The sequence below is a fragment of the Bos taurus genome, chromosome 3 (assembly GCF_002263795.3).
Source record: "Bos taurus isolate L1 Dominette 01449 registration number 42190680 breed Hereford chromosome 3, ARS-UCD2.0, whole genome shotgun sequence".
NCBI lineage: Eukaryota > Metazoa > Chordata > Mammalia > Artiodactyla > Bovidae > Bos > Bos taurus.
The window spans coordinates 54,254,678-54,277,278 of NC_037330.1; the positions used below are offsets into that span (position 1 = coordinate 54,254,678).

The 22,601-nt window shown below is 40.1% G+C and overlaps 1 protein-coding gene across 9 annotated transcripts in view; it reads left to right on the forward strand.

The window, feature by feature from the left end:
- The window catches only part of LOC132342100 (guanylate-binding protein 2), a 95,137-nt gene that overhangs the window by 67,016 nt on the left and 5,520 nt on the right, over positions 1-22,601 (forward strand). For 5 of the 9 annotated variants that reach the window (XR_009494064.1, XM_015464637.3, XM_059885322.1 and 2 more), the window contains 9 exons: positions 950-1,059; positions 1,264-1,460; positions 3,047-3,292; positions 4,349-4,629; positions 6,682-6,894; positions 8,433-8,535; positions 8,868-9,061; positions 13,576-13,692; positions 21,888-21,986. Coding sequence is in view for 8 of the 9 variants with exons in the window: in XM_015464637.3 (XP_015320123.1) it covers positions 950-1,059; positions 1,264-1,460; positions 3,047-3,292; positions 4,349-4,629; positions 6,682-6,894; positions 8,433-8,535; positions 8,868-9,061; positions 13,576-13,692; positions 21,888-21,962 (1,536 nt within the window). In the remaining variant the exon portion in view is untranslated. Of the gene's footprint in view, positions 1-949; positions 1,060-1,263; positions 1,461-3,046; positions 3,293-4,348; positions 4,630-6,681; positions 6,895-8,432; positions 8,536-8,867; positions 9,062-13,575; positions 14,880-21,887; positions 21,987-22,601 lie in introns of those variants that run through there. The other 4 variants (XM_059885323.1, XM_059885324.1, XM_010803356.4 and 1 more) reach the window with 4 other exon arrangements.

A 22,601-nucleotide genomic window follows, 5' to 3' on the forward strand; every position in this document is an offset into this window, starting at 1 on the left:
TGTTCTTGACTCATGTCCCCTGCAATGGCATGCAGGGAGCCTATTTCTGTAGTATATATATATATATATATATATATATATATATATATATATGTATATACACATATAAAATCAATTCCAAAGTCACTCATGACCTTCCGAATCTCATTTTTAGCCTCAACATCTACTACTACATGGGTAAAACTACTTCAGTCAAATAAAATAACCTTGTAATTTCTCTGTATGACCACACTTTCTGGCAATTGTGATCAGCTTCTGTGAGCCCTTCTACCTGCAGAGTCCCTATAACTCCACAAATCCACATTCTGTCAAGTTTTGAAAGCCCAGTTCCTTTCAACCTGATGCCATCATTTCACTATCAGACATAATTAATTCTGGCTCTGAATGCACAGAGCATTTTTTTCTGTCTTTTGGGAGTTGCCACTTTGTCTATTACAGTACAATATTTGGTTCCATACCAGGCTGTTTATCATTGTGGATAGATTTGTATGTTCCCATGTATATCTGTCCCTCAAGAAAGCCATCTCTCTAGGGTGGGCATTATCATGTGGAACTTTATATCCTAGTAAACAAATAAGTATCTTGTGTTATTTAGATAAATAGTTAGCAGTTGATGAATTTAATTAAATAGTATCTCTGTCTCTAATATACATTGTGATCTAGAAAAACTTGCAAAGCAAATACTGTCCACTTACTATTTTACAACTTCTATGTTCCAGGCACTGTATTAAACATTTTAATCACATATAAGATGTCATTGACTTCTGTAAATAGCTAATCACACTGAAGTACTTGAAGGGGAAAATATCAATACCAAAAAGTTTGAATTTATCATTGTCTTGAAAATTTATTTACCTTACAACTGAGTTACAGTACAGCTGTTATAGTGAATGAACACCTGAATGAGAGCATGAAGAGTAGTGTCCTCACTCTCTAACATACTTTCTAGGAGGACTCCAAGAATGACTTGTGGATCTTTGCCCTGGCTGTGCTCCTGAGTAGCACCTTAATCTACAACAGCATGAACAGCATCAACGATCAGGCCTTGCAGCAGCTGCAGTATCCTTTCAGGAATTGAACCACCATGTTTCATTGAGTTTATGGGAATAGCAACTGACACTGTTTTTTCTTGCCCATGACTTCATTCTTATGGTTGATGAAGATGGAAAGTGGGGCAAAAGGGAATGATGATAGAACTTGTTTTGAGGTGAGATCTGGAAACTGTGTTGGAGAGTACTTCTTTTTCCTTAGCTAAGATCCCAGCTATGTGACTGAATTAACAGAGCTTATCAGAAGCAAATCATCTCCCAGCTCTGACAAAGTAGAGGATTCAGCCCGATTTGTGAGTTTCTTTCCAGACTTTATATGGACTGTGCGGGATTTCATGCTGGAGCTGAAGTTAGACGGGAGCTCCATCACTGAAGATGAGTACCTGGAGAATGCCTTGAAGTTGATTCCAGGTATCAAAGCAAGGCCAGGGTGGTAGGAAGCTCAGTAGGAGGTGAGGTCAACAGAGCCCCTGATGTCAGAACTTGATTTGAAGTTGGATTTGAAGCCAAGCTAATGGTACTTGGTGAATGACTGGGAGGTGGCTTCAGTCATTATTACTGGGAAAACCCCAGCAACCAGAACTTAAGCTTACAGAGAAAATTTAGAATCCCATATTCTACCGAATGACTTTAGAAAAAGTAATACCATGAAAAAGAAAGGCTCATACACTGTGTTTCATACAGTTGAAGTGTTTCTCCTCTTCTATTTGAGAAATATAACCCATCAAATTGAAATTAGTACATACAGAATCATAAGGTAAGCAAAATAATTAATTTTTAAACACATTTCACACAGTTTATTTTACTATCTTATATAGATACATTCTTCACAGACAAACTGTTTATACCTTAATTAGTTCCAAAGAAAAGCATTGCTATGTCCTTTCACTGAGACTGTGAAAGGTCTTCAAATGCTTTCGCCTAATCTCACACTCTTTATTCTAGAGCTTTACATAGTATGTCATATTATATAACAAATTAGTTATAACAGATTATAATTAACAGAGAGAATAATGAGTGATACTTAGAAGAAATATTGATTTTGTTTAATCATTTATTTACTCTTTCAGTAAATATTTATGGAACTGCAGGTATATGCCCAGAATCTCTCTGGATGCTACTGTCACTTCCAACAGAAAATGATGCAAAAGACTGATGAGGTGTCCTAGTTTCATTTAGGTCAATCTTACCATGAGATTGTGTATGCTAAAATAATCGCAAAACATATTTATAGGATGTGCATTTTTTTACTCTGATTTTGTAAAACTTTAGTGCCTTGTGTATCATTTGTCTCTAGCGTGGTTTCTTTCCCCAAAATACTCTGAATATCCTTATTTCTATGATTTCTTTACTTTTGAGCCCACATTTCATATCTGAAATGGAGACTGTAAGATCAGAAAAGTATTTCTGACAATTATATGTATTAGTTTATCTTTAAAGAAAGTGAAAGAAAGTGAAGTTGCTCAGTCGTGTCCGACTCTTTGCCACCCCATGAACTGTAGCTGACCAGGCTTCTCCATCCATGGGATTTTCTAGGCAAGAATACAGGAGTGGGTTGCCATTTCCCTCTCCAGGAGATCTTCCTAACCCAGGGGTTGAACTCAGGTCTCCTGCATTGTAAGCAGATGTTTTACCGTCTGAGCCACGAAGAAAGTTCATTGGCAGGTCTGTATAAATCCCCGACAGGGTTTCCACCATAAGCTGTATGAGGTCTTCATTTAATAAATAATTAATCCATGGCATACTATACAATGGCTGAGGAAAACAACTACAGGTTTCTTCAGTTGGGATGGATGCTTCTTCTTCCTCCCCAGGAGTACTTTCTTCACTCTTGGCTCAGTATAAAAACAGAGTTTCCATGGTAGAGTACCATAAGACTGAAAAAGATTTACAGGCACAGGAATTAGAGTGATACAAAAATCCCTGGAAATGAAAGTCCTCAGCCCCCTTACCTGAAGTCTTTCGCTTCTGTGATTGCTGTTTTTCCACTTTTGCAGATAAAGGTCCCCAAATTCAAAATTTAAACTTGCCCAGAGAGTGTATCAGGAAGTTTTTTCCCAAACGGAAGTGTTTCGTCTTTGACCGCCCTGCGAGCAACAAAAAGCAATTACTCCATCTTGAGGAAATGCCAGATAATCAACTGGATGAGGATTTCCAGAAGCAATCAAAAGATTTCTGTTCATATATCTATACCCATGCAAAGACCAAGACCTTAAAAGAAGGAATCACTGTCACCGGGAAAAGTGAGCCTCCTTTGCTAGAGCATGTCTCTCTGTGATTCACTGTGGGTGAGGAATGTGTGGTGGAGTTGAAGTTGTGAATATCCTCTAGGATTGCCAATAATTGTGCTTTCTTTTTTCCAGTAATTGTGTCTTCTCTATATAATTTGGAAAAACATATTTATGCCCCACATAGAAGTGCATGTTACTTGGTTAAAATTTCCCTACATGAGGGTTTTTTTAAGACTATCATATCTCATGAAACTGTAGGGCTGGCCAAAATGTTCTTTCAGGTTTTCAGTAAGATGTTATGGGAAAACCCAAACGAACTTTTTGGCTATCCCAATATTACATTGAAGGTATGTTAAGGATACAAATATTCATTATGATGAGCCATCTGGTGGATAAGTATTTCTAGTGTGAATTCACATGAATCAGAAAATAAGTCGTACACCATGAATCCATGTAAACTCATTGAAAGACTGAGAAACAAATGTAAATACAGTCTTATAAACAGAGCTGGCTTCATGCACAGGCTACCTGAGCAGTCTCACAATGCCCTGTGCTGAGATGTGCCCTGTATGTTTTAATGTTTTTGTAACTGTCTGGAAATTCTTGATGACATTTTTACATGGGGCACTGCATTTTCATTTGGAAATAGTACCCACAAAATACACAATTTATTTACATATGTAAGTTCTCTGTATTTTCCTACAATGGGGAAAGTGTTCCAGGAGAACTTTGAACATATTGTTGAGGTCATTCAGTTAATATTGTATTGTGATGAACTGAGAACCATAAAAGAGAGTGAATAGGGGACACTGGTTATTATAAGAAAATTATAGAAGAAAAAGGAGAAGGATATGAAGATGAGGAGAAGAAAGAGAAGAAAAGAAAATTTCAAGCTGAATAAAATTTTAGTGATTTTTAGGATGCTAATCTAAGGTTCATAAAATGAATGAAAACATTCTATTTTCAAAATATTAAATTGGTCAAAAAGTTTGTTTGGATTTTTCTGTAGCATCTTATGGGAAAATCTAAACCAACTTTTTGGATAACACAATGTAATATATTATTCAGGGCTGGGGCCTCTGGTGGAGGCCTATGTAAATGCCATCAACAGTGGATCAGTTCCTTGTCTGGAGAACGCAGTAACAACTCTGGCCCAGCTGGAGAACTCAGCAGCTGTGCAGAAGGCAGCTGACCACTACAGTGAGCAGATGGCCCAGCGACTGAGCCTCCCCATAGATGCGCTCCAGGAGCTGCTGGAGGTGCATACAGCCTGTGAGAAGGAAGCCATTGCAGTCTTCATGGAGCACTCTTTCAAGGATGAAAATCAGGATTTCCAGAAGAAGCTTGCGGTAATGTGGCCTAAAATATATCCTTCCTGGTTCCTGTGGTTCTAGAAACATGCGTTGTTGTTGCTGTTGTTCAGTAGTATGTCAGTCATGCCCGACTCTCCGATCCCATGGACTGCAACACACCAGGCTCCTCTGTCCTCCGTTATGTCCTGGAATTTGCTCAAATTCATGTCCACTGAGTGGGGGATGCCATCCAACCATCTCATCCTCTGCAGAGGATGAGAAATGTTCTTAGGCTCCTTCTATTCACCTATGATTCATATGCTTCTCATTGTAAAAGGAGTTTTGATTCAGGTGAATGACAGGACTCTATAAGCTACTTTCCTTCTTTTTCCCTAAAAACTGGCCTCTTTATTTTCTACTGTAAACAACTTACCCTGTGCTTTGGTGCTTAAAACAACACACAATTATTAGCTCACACTTTTTCAGGTCACACGCCAGTGCAGGGTGTGTATGGGTGATGTGCTCAGAGTACAGCAAGCTGAAAACAAATCAAGGTTCAAATGGGTTTAGCGATACCACCAAGAATAGTCAGTAAACAACTTTTCTCAGGATAAGAAAAGAGTTTGATTTGAGCCAAACGAAGACTAGAGCCCAGAAGATACAGATTAAAGAAGAACTTGAATTCTGTTCTGTTGCATGACAAAATGCGGGGTTGGGGGAACCCTTACTATAGGCAAAACCCACAAAATTACCTGTATTATTTGTCAACAATTAAGATTGTAGCTGGAAAGAAATGAGTGCTTGTTAAAGAAGGATTGTTTGGGGTCTGAAACTATTGCATTTTTACAATGATACACTTTGAGTTCCTAAGTGTGCAGCTCCCAGTTACTAGCAGACACTCTTTTGAGAATGGATGGTGGCATCCTTGAATTTGATACAGTTCAGAAGATTCAAGTTCTCAGGGATGCAGAAACATGTCTGAAACCACATCCACAATGGCCACCAAGCTCAATTTTTAATCCTGCCCAACAGTTACTCCATTGTGATTTTTAAATGCATTCTTTTTTAATGGTTAGAGCAGATGTACATGTTTGATAGGCCACAAAACAAGTTATTGTATTTAGCATAAAGTTTAATTTAAATCATGTATAAGCCAGAGTGTTCTCCCCATATGTAAATGTGTGAATATATCTTTCATCAGAACTCATATGGGCTCTGGGGAACCCCCCTTCATCTTCAAGCCAGCAATGGTGCATTGTATTCTGCTTTTTGCTAATCACTCCAGTTACCTCTTCTGCCACCAACTAGAGAAGACTGCATGGAAAGGGCTTGTGTGGTTATGTAATGCTTGGGTAATCTCACTTTCTTAAAGTAGCCTGTGCCATAAGACATAATCTAAACACAGGATCAACATTCATCATGTTCATAGTCATGGGACCATGCAGTGTGAACACCAAGGGAGAGAATTCTTAGAGTTCATAATTCTACTTACCATTAGCACCATCACTAAAACCTTGTCTTTCAGTCTACCTTTGTATATCCTACAAGTTACAAAAATCTCTCAGAGGAAAACCAGCCCAACTGTAATTTATATTACAGGTATGAAATTTATATTACAGGTATGAAATTTCTGTTCCTATATTTTCACACAAACCCTCAATGAAACAAGAATTCAGAAAAAGTTCAAAACTTTGTTCAGTGTATACTTCACTCATTATGTTAGGCAGTTGATTTGCTATGTATATATTTTATCTAAAGCACCTAGTATGCATAAGAAAGCCTACTTCAAATCATAATTGAACTTGCTATTTTTCATTGTTGATGGATTTATCACTATTAATCCTATTACTGTTAAAGGAACAATGAAATTGACATCTGCCAACCCATCATTTCACAGATGCTAAGATGGAGACAAGAAAGTTAAGGGACTTCCTATAAGTCACACAGAGTTGGTCACACCTGGGACTAAAGCTAGTCTCCTGACTGTATCTATTATTCTGTGTCTCATATGCGCCAATGTTGTCCCATTGCTTCCTTCAAGAGGATCACAGTTGGATGTTTTCTTCTAACAGCTCCTTTCTATTGAATTTCTCCTTGTTTTTTCAACAGATCATGATCGATAAAAAGAAAGATGATTTCTTGTTGCAAAATGAGGAAGCATCTGTCAGATATTGTCAGACTGAGTTTAAAAAGCTTTCAGAGCCCTTAATGACGAGTATTTCAGAGGGAACTTTCTTGGTCCCTGGAGGACACCATTGCTACTTAGAAGCAAGGAACAAGTTTGAAGAGAACTATAAACTCATTCCCAGGAAAGGAGTTAAGGTGAGGAGTAAGGGGATTGGGAAAGAATAACTTTCCCAATAACAATCCAATAACTGATTGGAGACCAAGGGGTTTTGTTGGTTCTTTTGAAATTCTAAGACCATAGCACAACTTTTGTAGAGAAAGGAGAGCATGGCAACATCTTTACATTTTCAGCTTTTATATCTACGGTTTGTTAGCTGCTCTTCACCAAACCAGAAATATTTCTACCCAAAGACAGGACTTATTATCAAGGATCTAGATGAAAGAGAATATTCCTTTTATTCAAACAATGTACTAGGTTTTGCAAAACATTAATTCAAAAAGATACCCACATCCCAAAGTTAATAGCAGCATTATGGAAGATATGGAAGCAACCTAAATATCCATCAACAGATGAATGGATAAAGAAGATGTGGAGTGTGCATATATATGAATGCTACTTACTCAGTTATTAAAAAAATAAAAGGATGAAGTTTTGCCATTTGTGGCCACATGGATTGACTTATACTAAGAGAAATAAGTTAAACAGAAATAAGTTAAACAGGGAAAGACAAATACTGATGATATCACTTATTTGATATCCAAAGCTACAGCAAACTAGTAAACATAACAAAAGAAGAAGATTCACAGACATAGAGGACAAATTAGTGGTTACTAATGTGGAGTGGGGGTAATACAGGAGGGAGGATGTGAGGTACAAATGATTGGGTGTAAGATAGGCTACAGAGATGTATTGCAAAGTATAGGGAATATAGCCAATATTTTGTAGTAACTTTAAATGCAGTGTAACCTTTAAAAATTGTATAAAAATAAAATAACAAAATTTTAAAAAGAAATTTCCCTCAAATGGGCTTTCTGCAAAGAATAGGGAAAATTAAAGAAAAGCTGCTATTTCCAAGAAGTTTATGGTCTTACCTGAGAAGGACATGTAAATAGTCAATGGATATGGTGGGACAATGGTTATTATATACATTGATAGGGATGAGTGATAGTGATGGTGGTGGTGATGATGATGATGGCCGATGTATGTTAAGGACTCACTACATCAACTGTACCTTAGGTGATTTGGTTGGATTATCAATTTAGTCCTCAGAATAATATAAATTAGATACTGCTATCATCTTTATTATAAAGTTGAGAAATATGACATGGGGAGAATGCACTAAGTTGCCCAAGATCACACAACTGTCAAGTAGTAGTGCTTACAGGGCAGCTGTTTTGTTCTTGGAAGCCATTCAGAACTCAGAATAAAGCTTAAGAATGCTTCCTGGAAGAGGAGGTAAAGGCCACAAGTTGGAGTGTCAGTAAATGATATCCTAATAAAGAGTAGATGAGCATTAGAAGAAAAACAAGGTGCAGAGACTACAGTTGCAAGCAGTAGAGGATTGGTGTTTGTACAACTGCACAGAATTACAGGGTCTTTAACCACTGTGGGGCCCCAATAAGGATGAAGAACCTATAGGGTCCAAACTGTAGCTTTACTGAACAATAATTTCCATGGCAAGACACTGTGTCTTTGCTGCCTGTTGAGTCTTTGCTTCTTGTTGTTTTCTCAGGCAAACCAGGTCCTGCAGAGCTTCCTGCAGTCACAGGCAGAAGTAGAGGCAGCCATCCTGAAGGTAGACCAGGCCCTCACGGATGCAGACAAAGCCATGGCAGGTACAGGGAGGACTGAGCTCTCAGAGGGGTAGGTGGCTCCTGTGCTGCCCTTTGGCAGGTATGGGAGCAAACTCTTCCTGGAACCAGAGCTTCCTCTTCTTCTGTGGAACCTCTCTGCTACACATGGAAATAACCAGGGGAGTTTGGGTTTTATGTACATCCAATCAGGGCTTCTACCTCACATGCTGAAGCAGGCTGTCTGATGTGGTAGCAGGATGTGGTAGCAGAAACAGTCAGACTTCTTCCCATCAATTTAATGTCATTTTAGTCTTTGAGCTCCGGAAGGTATAGCTCAGCATAACTGTTATTTCTTTAAAACTTTTGTGAAACAGAGGAACGTACCAAGAGACAAGCAGCAGAGATGAAACAGGATCTGCTAACACAGGAACTGAATGATGAGAAGCAAAAAATGGAGGCCCAAGAGAGAAGCCACAAGGAAAATATAGCCCAAGTGAAAGAGAAGTTAGAGATGGAAAGAGAAAACCTTCTAAGAGAGCAGGAAGCAGTGCTGGCGCACAAGCTGAAGGTAAGTCTAATTGGATGTAGGCAGTCTGACCACCTGACCTGCCTCTTGAGAAATCTGTATGCAGGTCAGGAAGCAACAGTTAGAACTGGACATGGAACAACAGACTGGTTCCAAATAGGAAAAGGAGTACGTCAAGGATGTATATTGTCACCCTACTTATTTAACTTATATGCAGAGTACATTATGAGAAATGCTGGGCTGGAAGAAGCACAAACTGGAATCAAGATTGCCGGGAGAAGTATCAACAACCTCAGATATGCAGATGACATCATCCTTATGGCAGAAAGTGAAGAAGAACCAAAGAGCCTATTAATGAAAGTGAAAGAGGAGAATGAAGAAGTTGGCTCAAAGCTCAATATTCAGAAAACTAAGATCATGGTATCTGGTCCCATCACTTCATGGCAAATAGATGGGGAAACAGTGGAAACAGTGGCTGACTTTATTTTTCTGGGCTCCAAAATCACTGCAGATGGTGATTGCAGCTATGAAATTAAAAGATGCTTACTCCTTGGAAGGAAAGTTATGACCAACATGGATAGCATATTCAAAAGCAGACACATTACGTTGCCAACAAAGGTCCTTCTAGTCAAGGCTATGGTTTTTCCAGTGGTTATGTGTGGATGTGACAGTTGGACTATAAAGAAAGCTGAGCACCAAAGAATTGATGCTTTTGAACTGTGGTGTTGGAGAAGATTCTTGAGAGTCCTTTGGACTGCAAGGAGAAGCAACCAGTCCATCCTAAAGGAAATCAGTCCTGGGTGTTCGTTGGAAGGACTTATATTGAAGCTGAAACTCCAATACTTTGGCCACCTGATGTGAAGAACTGACTTATTATAAAAGACCCTGTGGCTGGGAACGATTGCGGGCAGGAAAAGAAGGGGATGACAGAGGATGAGATAGTTGGATGGCATCACTGATTCAGTAGGCATGGGTTTGGGTGGACTCCGGGAGTTGGTGTTGGACAGGGAGGCCTGGCGTGCTGTGGTTCATGGAGTCGCAAAGAGTCGGACATGATTGAGCGGCTGAACTGAACTGAACTGAGAGTCTGATGGACAAAATGCTAGTTTCTCAACAATAAAGGGACAGAATTTCAACCTTAAGTCAGATCCCAGAGAGAACTCCAAAGACATATGTTTCATGTAAACATCAAAGAGATGTGGATTGTGCTGAAGACTCACCTTTGTAAGACTCAGCACCTTCTGTAGTGTTAGGGTCTGGAAGGGAAAATAACATGGCCCAGGCTCCTGAACTGCTGTTTGTGGTGATTATAGTGTCATATTTGCCCCAACATGAATAGGACTTCAGTGTTAGAGTCATTAGAATTTTTGGTACAACCATCAGAGACAGAATAGTTCCATCTGCTCTTGAAGATATCACATTGTGCCTGGTATGATATATGGGATGCTGAAAGCTCTAAAATTTGCTATATTTATTTCCAGATCTGCCTGATTCATTTTACATATCTAGAGTAAATATATTCTTTGTTCAAACCTAGAGTTTGATAGTCAGTGTCCTAAAGAGGGTCAGCAGATCTCATTATTTGTGACATGAGTGTGGCCATTTTATCTCAGGGGAACTGAGAAATATTCAGAATTCACCTACATTCCCTCCCAGAGTGCATTCTTAGGGCTGGAACACATTACTGGTATAGCTTGAAGGCCTGACTGAGGCACAGATCCTCCCTGCCCAGGGTGATGGTGTAGAGCTTGGGTCCCCAGCCCACAGGCACAGACTGGTAGCAGATGTGGCCTATTACCAACTGGGCCACACAGCAGGAGGTGAGTGGTGAGCAAGTGAGCAAAGCCTGTATTTACAGCCACTCCCCATCACTCACATTACTGCCTGAACTCTGACTCCTGTCAGATCAGTGGCAGCATTAGATTCTCAGAGGAGCCTGAACCCTATCGTGAACTGTGCATGCATGGGGTCTAGGTTGCGTGTTCCTTATGAGAATCTAATGCCTGATGATCTGAGCTGGAGCTGAGGCAGTGACTCTGGGGAGTGATTGCAAATTCAGATTATCATTAGCAGAGAGGTTTGACTGCACAGAGCCATCATAAATCAATTGCTGGCAGACTCATATCAAAACCCTATCAGTGAGTGGCAAGTGACAATTAAGCTGCATCTAGTGGCAAGTTCTATACTGGCAAGTGAGTTGATGTACTTCAATTGCACATCTGGTGGCAGGTTTCAAGTAAGAATCCAACACTTATTTTAGTCCATACATGGCCCAGTGATTATTTTATTTACCACTTCTGTCCCTGCCTCTTTTCCACACTGCTCACTTGTCTCAATCACGGTTTTGGTGAGCTCACAAGCTAAGCCTAGCCAAAATAATTAAAAAAAAAAGTCACTGGAGAGATTCTTTAAAAAGGGGGAAAGATAGCAGAAGACTCTAAGACTGCCAACAAAATGAAAGTTGCATTTAAAAGAAAATACCAAAAGCTCTACTTAAAATACAGGTCCATTGCAATAGGTGGTTCACATTCTCCAACCCACTTTGTATAATATGTAGTGACCAGCTACACATCGAAGCCATGAAACCCTCAGAACTGATTCGCCACATAGAAACCAAGCCCTCTGTATTAAAGGACAAGCTTTTGCAATTTTTCAAAAGAAAAAAAATGTGAACAAGAAGAACAGAAGCAATTATTGAAGGCCACCACTTCATCAAACGTGTCTGCACTGAAAGCATCATTCTTAGTGGCTAACCACATGCTAGAGCTAAGAAGAGTTGGTGAAGAGTTGATCCTGCCAACTGCCAAGGACATTTGTCAGGAACTTTTAGGAGAGGCTGCAGTTCAGAAGATGGCACGTGTTCCTCTTTTGGCTAGCACTGAAACTAGATGAATTTTTGAAATAGCAGAGGGCATTGAGGCACAATTGTTAGAGGTTAATGAGTCACAGTGGTATGCAATCCAGGCTGACAAGTCTATGAATGTTGACAACAAAGCAACAGTCTTGTTTTTGAGGAATCTATTTTTCAGAGGATGAGAGGATGTGCATGCAGATATGTTATGTGCAGTTTTGTTGCCAACCAACACCACAACCACAGAACTATTCAAGTCTTTGAATGATTACATATCAGGACACCTGAATCAGGCATCTGTGTTAGTATGTGCATGGACGGAGTGGCTGCCATGACTGATGGCTTTCTCGATTCACTATTCAGGTCAAAGAGCTTGCTTCTGAATGTGAGTCTATGCACTGTGTTATCCTTAGAGAAATGCTGGCTAGATGAAAAATGTCACCGGAACGTAACAACATTTTGCACGATGTGATTAAAATTGTCAACCACATTAAAGTATTGGCCCTTAGCTCATGTCTGATTGCCCAGCTCTGTGAGGAAACAGATGCAGAGCACACACATCTCCTCTTATACACAAAAGTGGGATAGCTTTCTAAAGGTAGGTCCCTGGCCAGAGTTTTTGAGTTAAGAGAGCCGCTCCAGAGATTCCTTTTAGAAAGACAGTCACCATTGGCAGCACATTTCAGTGACACACAATGGGTTGTGACCCAAACTTGCTTACTTGTGTGACATATTCAACAAAGTCAATCTGTCAACTTCATGGAAGAATGACAACTGTGTTCAAGCCAGCAGATAAAATGGCTGCATTCAAAGGCAAACTGTAAGTATGTGGATGAGTGATTTTTGACATGTTTCAAACATTAGCAGAGATTTTGAAAAAGACTGAGCCAGGGCCTCTTTCTCCCAACCGGTGTGTGAACATCTATCTCGGCTTTCAAAACAGTTTGAACCTCACTTCCCAAACACAAAAGACCCCTAAACTGGAAACGAAAGGATCCAAGACCCATTTGTGAATAAACCAAATGAATCAACTTTATCCGTGCTAGAACAGGATGAATTTGCATGAAATTCCAAATTACAGTGGCCTTAAAAGTTTGTTTAGGACAGCTTCAAATGTCAAATACTTTCCAGATTAACGTCAGAGTGAAATAACCTGAGGTGCCACAAAAGCACTGAAAAGCTTGCTTCCATTTCAACATCCTGTCTTCATGAAGCAGGGTTTTTTTGCAGTAACAGCAACTGAAATGAGATTACCTAGTAGACTGGACATAAGCAACACGTTTCAGACATCACTGTCTCCCATCCCCTCAGCAGCAACCATCTAGTTGTAGGAAAACAAGCTCGGGGCTCCCTTTGATTCTGCTTTATAATGTAATAGGAATAGTGTGCACATAAATACAATATGCTTGAATCATCCTGAAACCGTTCCCCCCTCCTCTGGTCTATGGAAAAATTGTCTTCCATGAAATTGGTTCCTGGTGCCTAAAAGGTTGGGGTCACTGGTATAGGTCAATCCTGGGAAGCTATAAACTCTGAATACTCTTTCTACCCACCCACATCCAAACGTTTAGAAATATTGGACAAACTCATCAAAAAGCATCTAAGGCCATATAGAAATAGACACTGGTGCTGATTTCCTGTAGTTGTTAGATATGAAATTCTGATAGTTGGATATTTTCAACAGGGCACTGTCTTCTTTTTACAGATACAAGAAGAAATGCTTACTGAAGGATTTGAAAGGAAAGCCAATGAATTACATGAAGAGATACTTCAACTACAAAAGGAAATCGAAAGAACTAAAGATGATAGGCTCCTAGAAAATGTAAGGCTTCTGACACAAATTGGCCTTATATTAATGGCCTCACGATCTAGATTTCTTAACTGTGTATAGATACGATGGATCTCAGGTGAGTTGTTAAATGAGCTGACAATTCCTGTTAAGTACATGAAAAAAAACTTCATGTAAGGGTGGCTAAACCTTGAAGTATATGTCACAGTAGTTTCAATCAAGAAAAGTTTAAAAATAAGTTATTACCAAAGAATCAGGGCCTGATATCCAAATATATGAATAATCTTGATTGACTTGGCCAATTTAAAGAAATGCAAAATGAGTTAAAAGATAATGATTGATTCATAGCAAAGTTTTAAGCAAAGCATAAAGAGAAGGGACAGTCAACTATGATATAGACACAGAGAGAGTTTCTTTAGGCTCGATCTAACAAGCCCTCATAAATCAGCAAGGAAAGGACAACAACCACATTTTTTAAATGGGTAAACATATAAGAAGATAATTAAAATGTTTAACTTTGCTGATTATAAAAGGTATGCAAAGTATAATTAGGAGATAACTGTGTCACCTCTCAGTGGGCCAAGAAGTATAGTTTTGACAGGACACTGGTCTGGCAAGGGTTACAGGAAATTGGCAGCCTGATATTTGCTAGGAAGAGTGCAGATTGATACAGATGTATACCAAAATTTAAATGCAAACACTGTTGATCCAGCAAGTTCTCACTTAGGGATTTATGTTAAACATTTGTGTACCCAAGCTGAATATGGAATGAATGGTGGTACATTCATTGAAGGATTGTTATAATTCCAAAAGACTGGAAACATCTTTAGAGTTCCCCTGTCACATGCTTGAGGTAAATCCTGAGACACAATTACACAGGAATGCTCTATATCACTAAAGTGAAAAGGGAAACTCTATTTGTGGTAATGTGAGAAAATCTCCAAGATGTATCATAAGTAAAAAAAAAAAAATTAAGATGCAGAAAGTCTGTGAGTTGCATTACTGATTTAAAACATAATCAATATATGAATATATTATCTTCTATCTCTGGAAGCACGAAAGAAACTGGTATCCATGAGCAAAATAGGAATGGACCTGCATATTTGAGACAAAAAATACCTGACATATTCTTCTGTGGGCTTTATATTTTGTATGATTTATCACCTATTCAAACATAAATAGAATTATTAACATTAAATAAAAAATAATAATACATGGGATGGAATAGTTCTTATGACAAGATGCAAGTGTTGAATACTGTGAGAAATAAAAAGTCAACTCCGCAGGAGGAATCTACTTATTAGAGCAGGAAGCAGAAAGCACCAGATGTGTATCATACTGTTGTTGTCATTAAGGCTTTGAACTTCTAGTCTCTAAGTTATTTTTAGGTATAAAGTCTGCTGGAATGTTACGACCTCCAAATTCCTGCTACACCTTATGAAGACAGTGTGTTCAAAGAAGAGGTTTTCTTCAATTTCAACACAACATTTAAGAATTCTTCTCAGCTGTCTAATGCTAGGCCTTGTGCTTAAAATGAACTGGGCATGGTGTCCCTTCTTTGTGCCCTCATTGTACTATGTTTCACTCAGAGCACAGGATTTTTATATAATTTTGACATTGAAATGACCTGTTTACATTTTGTCTCCTCTACCACCTCATGCGGAGAAGGCAATGGCACCCCACTCCAGTACTCTTGCCTGGAAAATCCCATGGACGGAGGAGCCTGGTGGGCCACAGTCCATGGGGTCGCTAAGAGTCAGACACGACTGAGCGACTTCACTTTCACTTTTCATTTTCATGCACTGGAGAAGGAAATGGCAACCCACTCCAGTGTTCTGGCCTGGAGAATCCCAGGAACGGGGGAGCCTCATGGGCTGCCATCTATGGGGTCAAAAGAGTCGGACACGACTGAAGCGACTTAGCAGCAACCACCTCATGATCCTGTCTACTAGATGATCTTCACTGAAACTTAACTCCCACCACAAAGACCACCACTGAGGCTTCAGGTGTTCAAACAATACACATGAATAAATACATAAGCTTCCACCCATCAGGGGCCCAAATTGCTACTTCCTTACTACATTAATTGCTGCTTACGGTTCTCAAAACAAAGGGCACAATTTTAGGAACTGGTACTGAAAAATTCAGGCAGAAAGTACACACACACCCATCTGAACCTGCCACTTTTCTCTGGGAGAGACTGCACAACCCATATGCTCTGAGTTCCTCCAGTTTCCCTCCCAGGAGACTTGCCCAGCAATGAAGCCACCACATTTGGCTCACAGAACAATGATATTGTTTAAAATAGCAAACAAAAGAGCCAGTAATTGGCAAAATTCCTATTGTCACCATAACTGTTACCAGTTCAAGGAATGTCTATTGAAATAAAACTGTGCTTTTGATGTGAGAAGGATCCATTTCTCACTGAACATGCCACCCACATGCTGACAAACTGCAGAATCTGTAGGATGACTCTGCTTTCTGAAGGGTTCAGGGTTAATGCTCAATTGCCACTTCTCCTACCAAAGTCTCTGGAATAAGTCCTTCAGCTGGTCCAGTCCCCAAAGACCCTCTGGTGTCATCAGAGGAATATCCTGAACACCGGAAGTCTGGATAGTCTGGTAAAGGGGGTGAGGGGGCAGTGAGGAGTTCTGTTTCCCCATCAAATCTTCCTGACACATGACAAGTAATGCAAACAAGAAACAGGCACATGCATTTGTGCCATGAAGTGATCGTGGCTTAGAGAAAGGAAGGGGTCAGGAGGGAGGGAAAGGACTGTTAAAGCAGAGAGAAAGGAACCTGCACTGCTCTGATGTTCAGTCCCAAGTGGTCATCTGTTGGAATAAAGTTACACATATCTTAAGGCTCCAGGCCTCTTCCAGACTTTATAATTAATAAATATTTGTTAAATTACTAATGGAATCAAAGTTCTACACAAGTACTTGTTGAACAATTCTGGAGGAAGACAGCAAGGCAACCGTTTTTTCACACAGTACTTAGAACAGGAAGAGTGAGCTTCTCTGGACATTACTACATCCCTTTCCCTTTCTCCTTAGACTTGTGTATGGTGTGCTCACGAGGGTCTGTTGCCTGTTGACTGGGTATTACACAGTCCTCACAGAATGTATTTATTAAGGAAATTCTTTAGTGTTACAGATGAATTGTCAGAACTCATTAGAAATGCAAATAGAAAATCCAACTCTTTGAGACCCTATGGACTGTAGTCTGCCACACTCCTCTGTCCATGGAGTTCTCCAGGCAAGAGTACTAGACAGGACTTGGTGACTGAATAACAACAACAACAGTGCTTTTATTCTGCTCCCAAGAAAACAAGGTCTGCAAAGACACCTATATACCTTGAACTTGTTCAGTTCAGTTCAGTCGCTCAGTCGTGTCCAACTCTTTGTGACTCCATGAATCGCAGCATGCCAGGCCTCCCTGTCCATCATCATCTCCCAGAGTTCCTCAGACTCACGTCCATCGAGTCAGTGATGCCATCCAGCCATCTCATCCTCTGTCGTCCCCTTCTCCTCCTGCCCCTAATCCCTCCCAGCATCAGAGTCTTTTCCAATGAGTCAACTCTTCATATAAGGTGGCCAAAGTACTGGAGTTTCTACTTTAGCATCATTCCTTCCAAAGAAATCCCAGGGCTGATCTCCTTTAGAATGGACTGGTTGGATCTCCAAGGGACTCTCAAGAGTCTTCTCCAACACCACAGTTCAAAAACATCAATTCTTCCCACTCAGCCTTCTTCACAGTCCAACTCTCACATCCATACATGACCACTGGAAAAACCATAGCCTTGACTAGATGGACCTTTTTTGGCAATGTAATGTCTCTGCTTTTCAATCTGCTATCTAGGTTGGTCATAAATTTTCTTCCAAGGAGTAAGAGTCTTTTAATTTCATGGCTGCAGTCACCATCTGCAGTGATTTTGGAGCCCCCCAAAATAAAGTCTGACACTGTTTCCACTGTTTCCCCATCTATTTCCCATGAAATGATAGGACCAGATGCCATGATCTTAGTTTTCTGAATATATGTATTGCATATACGTATTATATGTATTATATACATATAATACATAATATATGTATTATATGTATACATATTAATACAACTGTAATATGTAATACAATTACATTGTACAATACAAATACAATTAGGTTATAATACAATTATGATATGACTATTGGCTCCAATATTCTTAAAAGGTAGTGGAGATGAGTGAGAAGGTAACCATTCCCAGTGAAGTACATGTGGATCCTAAAAATTTAGAAGAATGGACAACACAGAATGAGACTAACGGTGGATGAATGCACAGACACTTGGGGCTTTCGGTTTGTATTGGATCCTGCTTTCTGTTTCTGTATAGCTCTAGTAGACACCTTCCCCCGAAACTCCTACCCAACTATATTAAAGTCTGCAGACTTTGATCATGTGAACTCTCTGACACTTCAAAAATGGTAAAAGGAACCTTAAGCCAGAAATAACTTTTTCCTTTAAAAATGAGATCTAAAGAGAGATTAGCTTGAACGCTATCAGTTATCCCTTTACCACGTGTTGCAGATACACTGAGGCTGAACTTCTTCAGGTGATACACCTCCACTCCAGCTTGCAAGCAGAGTGACATACTTATTAGCCAAATAAGTAATCAAGCTCTATCACCTTACAATTTTATAGTCCTGAATGCCTATTCTTTTATCTTGTTTATTTCTGTGCTCAGCAACATCCAAGGTGCTTTTAGTTTTGCCTCGTTTTTATAAACATTTTGCCTCAATGGTTACTCTTTCCAATTCTAAAGCTCCCCAAGCCTAGGAACTTTATCCCCCAAAGAACTAGTACTTCTTTGTGCCCACATTTTCCATGTGAAGAACTGCACTCATATTTCTGAACTGCAAGTACTTCATGTTTGAGCTGTTTATAATGCTGGTCCATCCACACCCTGTGGTCTGGCACTAAACTCTGAGGATGTGGAAATGAGATTCTTCCTCTCAGATGTTTCACTGGACACAAGGTTTAATGTTCAGTTCAGTTCAGTTCAGTCACTCAGTCATGTCTGACTCTTTGCAACCCCATGGACTGCAACATGCCAGGCCTCCCTGTCCATCACCAACTCCCGGAGCTTACTCAAATTCATGTCCATTGAGTTGGCGATGCCATTCAACCGTCTCATTCTTGGTTTCCCACTTCTCCTCCCGCCATCAATCATTTCCAGCCTCAGGGTCTTTTCACATGAGTCAGTTCTTCGCATCAGGTGGCCAAAGTATTGGAGTTTCAGCTTCAGCATCAGTCCTTCCAATGAATATTCAGGACTGATTTCCTTACTAGGTGACAAAGAAGCACAACTTCTAAAACAAGATGCAAGACCACTTTTTTTGGAGTTAAATAAATAGCAACTATAAAAATCTTCAGTTAAATCGTCTCATTGACTGCCTTCCATTTACGAACACATTTTACTCATTCTTCCTTTCCTAATACTTTATACTTTTGTGAATTAAAGTTAAGGGACATAACTTTTAAAGTATTTTTCCTGAAGCAATTACAAACCATGGAAACTGAAAGACTCCAAATTTATTTGTGAGTAGTAATATATATCATGTTTATAACATACATCATGTTGCAGAGCCAAACATATCTAAATGGCATTACAATTTTCATTCTGAATCATACATCTTTATTCCTTCGCTAACAACAACAAAAAGTTAATGAAGAAATCTCTCAGGAGATCAAGAGAGCCCAAAAAAGACAAAGAGTGAGAGAGAAAAAGAGAAAATTTTCTTGGATACAGGTAACTGAGAAAAGATTAGCTTTATCTGGTTTTAGGTCACATGCCCAATCTCCCTCTGAATCAATCTCAGTGACTTGGGCTTATGGGGCCATAGTAATCTTCCCAGCTTGGGTTCAAGTCTTGAATATACTAAGTGTGATCTCAGAATTCAAGAAAAATCTGTCCCTGATATCGTCACATACACCTTTACAGTTGTAACACACTCTGCAGCTCCAAATATCGTATCATTTTATTTTACAAAATAAGCGTATGGTAATCTAAGGATATTATACTTTTCTAGTTGTCTTTGCAGCTAGAGAAGTCTGCATGGGGAATTTGTGCAACTGCCCTTGCTCTTGGGGAGGCTTGGGTGTAGAATTTTGAGACTATACTCTGCATGTCCTTCCTTTCCCTCACTGCCATCTGAAATACAGATGGGATAGCCAAACCCTGATTCATAGGGTTAAAAACCTGTAACAGAAACTGGTAACTAAGGGAAATTCTTGAGTTCCTTTTACAGAACAGCAGATAAGGGAAGAGCTTGTTTGAAAACTCCTTCCTCTTGTAACACAACAAACCTGGCTGAAACCAGGGAAACCAATATAGCTCATCAGAGTCTGCTCAGAAGAGACCTGCTTGTCCCATGACCTACTGTCATCACAGCCCTTGCAGCCTTACTGGGTTGCCTCTGTCAACTATTAATGCGCACTTGCCAAGAGCACTGCCAACAACTGAACTATAATAAGGGCATTTGCCATCTGCCTCTGAGGAGACTGAACCCTGTGCTGCTGCAGCTGTTGACCTTCAACAATCCCTGAGGAAGTTCAGGGTGGAATGAGGCACTCTGTGCTCCAGGGAATCTGATGGGACAGGTCTTTATATAGTTGGATATTTGGGGGGAACAGATTTTATGATACCAATCCCTGCATCTCCTCATATCTAAAGTGAAAGTGAAAGTCACTCAGTCGTGTCTGACTCTTTGCGACCCCATGGACTATACAGCCCATGAAATTCTCCAGGCCACAATTCTGGAGTGGGTAGCCTTTCTCTTCTCCAGGGGATCTTCCCAACCCAGGGATTGAACCCAGGTCTCACGCATTGCAGGTGGATTCTTTACCAGTTGAGCCACCAGGTAAGCCCGAGCATACTGGAGTGGGTAGACTATCCCTTCACCAGCAGATCTTCCCAACCCAGGAATCGAATCAGGGTCCCCTGCATTGCAGGTGGATTCTTTACCCACTGAGCTATCAGGGAAGAGCCCCTTCATATCTAGAAAAGCACTAAATCCATTCATGGTGACATCATATCCTCGTGACTAGGAGAAAAACTCTTGTAAAGTAAACACTTGATTGCATTGAACTCCCCGTTCACCAAAACCTTATATATTGAACATCCCCCACTACTTCTTTGGAGCAGTCTCTCAGAGCTACCTGAGGTGCTGCCTACTGGGCTACAGTCCTCATTTTGTCCCAAATAAGACTTAACTCACAACTCTCAAATTGTGCATCTTTCTTAGTTGATACCTCACAAATAAACTCTCTGCTGCAAACCTGGGGTCTCAGTGTTTTGGCTTGCAGCTCCTTGGGCAAAAGAACCTGGTTCCCTAACAGCAGCAGTCAAACTTTTAACTTGCAGGTTAGTACAATGCCTTAAATGATACAGAAAAGAATGGAAGGGATGAATCAAGCCTTAACCTCCAAATCTGGATCCACGCTAGTAAAAGAAAAGAGGAAAACTCTAACAAAATAATAGTGAAGCTCAAGAGGGAGGGGATATACACATAATTATGGCTGATTTGTGGTGGTGTACGGCAGAAATCAAGACAACATTGTGAAGCAATTATTCTCCAATTAAAAAATTAAAAAAAAATAGTGACTATGGGCTATAAAATTAAGGATTTTGTACACACACATATTTCTTTTACTAATGGAAAAAAAAAAAAATCACTGGGGTGACCCAGAGGGATGGTACGGGGAGGGAGGTGAGAGGGGGGTTCAGGATGGGGAACATGTATATACCCTTGGCAGATTCATGTTGATGTATGGCAAAACCAATACAATATTGTAAAGTAATTAGCCTCCAATTAAAATAAATAAATTATTAAAAAATCACTGAGTTAAAAAGAAGAAACATTTTAGAAAGGAAAAACTGAAACATTTTTCAAGTGGAGAAAAATTTATAAACAAATCCCTTTCTCACAAAAACACCCCTGAGAGACAGACTGTTAAACACTCATCTGCACATTACTTGGGCCACGTTCAAGCCACTTGTGTAGGAGGGACAAATGCTTACCCAGCCAGGCATGGAGGAACAATCATCCCCTGTCTTTCTCACAATTCATCCAGATTCCTACCTCTGGTTTTTTTTTTTTTTTTTAATCCATGTTCTTTCAATTTTGATTTCTTTTCTTGTAATCCCCATCAATACCTGAATGGCCTTTAATAACTTGCTTTCTTTTCAGCTTCTGAATATAAGAGTCGGGTTTCAAGAGGAGCGAGACACAGGAGGAGCCCTAGGGACGAGCCAGGGCAGCTGACTTGACCCCTAGCTGCAGCTCCAGGTAAGTTTGCTCTTAATTTGACGTTCCAAGCATACTTCCATTGAGTCAGTTCAGTTCAGTCATGTCGGACTATTTGCGACCCCATGAATTGCAGCATGCCAGGCCTCCCTGTCCATCACCAACTCCCAAAGTTCACTCAAACTCACGTCCATTGAGTCGGTGATGCCATCCAGCCATCTCATCCTCTGTCGTCCCCTTTTCCTCCTGCCCCTAATCCCTCCCAGCATCAGAGTCTTTTCCAATGAGTCAACTTTTCACATGAGGTGGCCAAAGTACTGGAGTTTCAGCTTTAGCATCATTCCTTCCAAAGAACACCCAGGGCTGATCTCCTTTAGAATGGACTAGTTGGATCTCCTTGCAGTCCAAGGGACTCTCAAGAGTCTTCTCCAACACCACAGTTCAAAAGCATCAATTCCTTGGCACTCAGCTTTCTTCACAGTCCAACTCTCAGATCCATACATGACTACTGGAAAAACCATTCCATTAAATAACAATAAATCCCCTTGCTCAGGCTCCACGCTGCAGGTAGGTCTGACCCAGGCTCCTATCAAATTACCGCTTATTCTCTGGGTCCTGGGACATGTGACAAGTAGTGTGCACCCTGTAAGAGCTGGG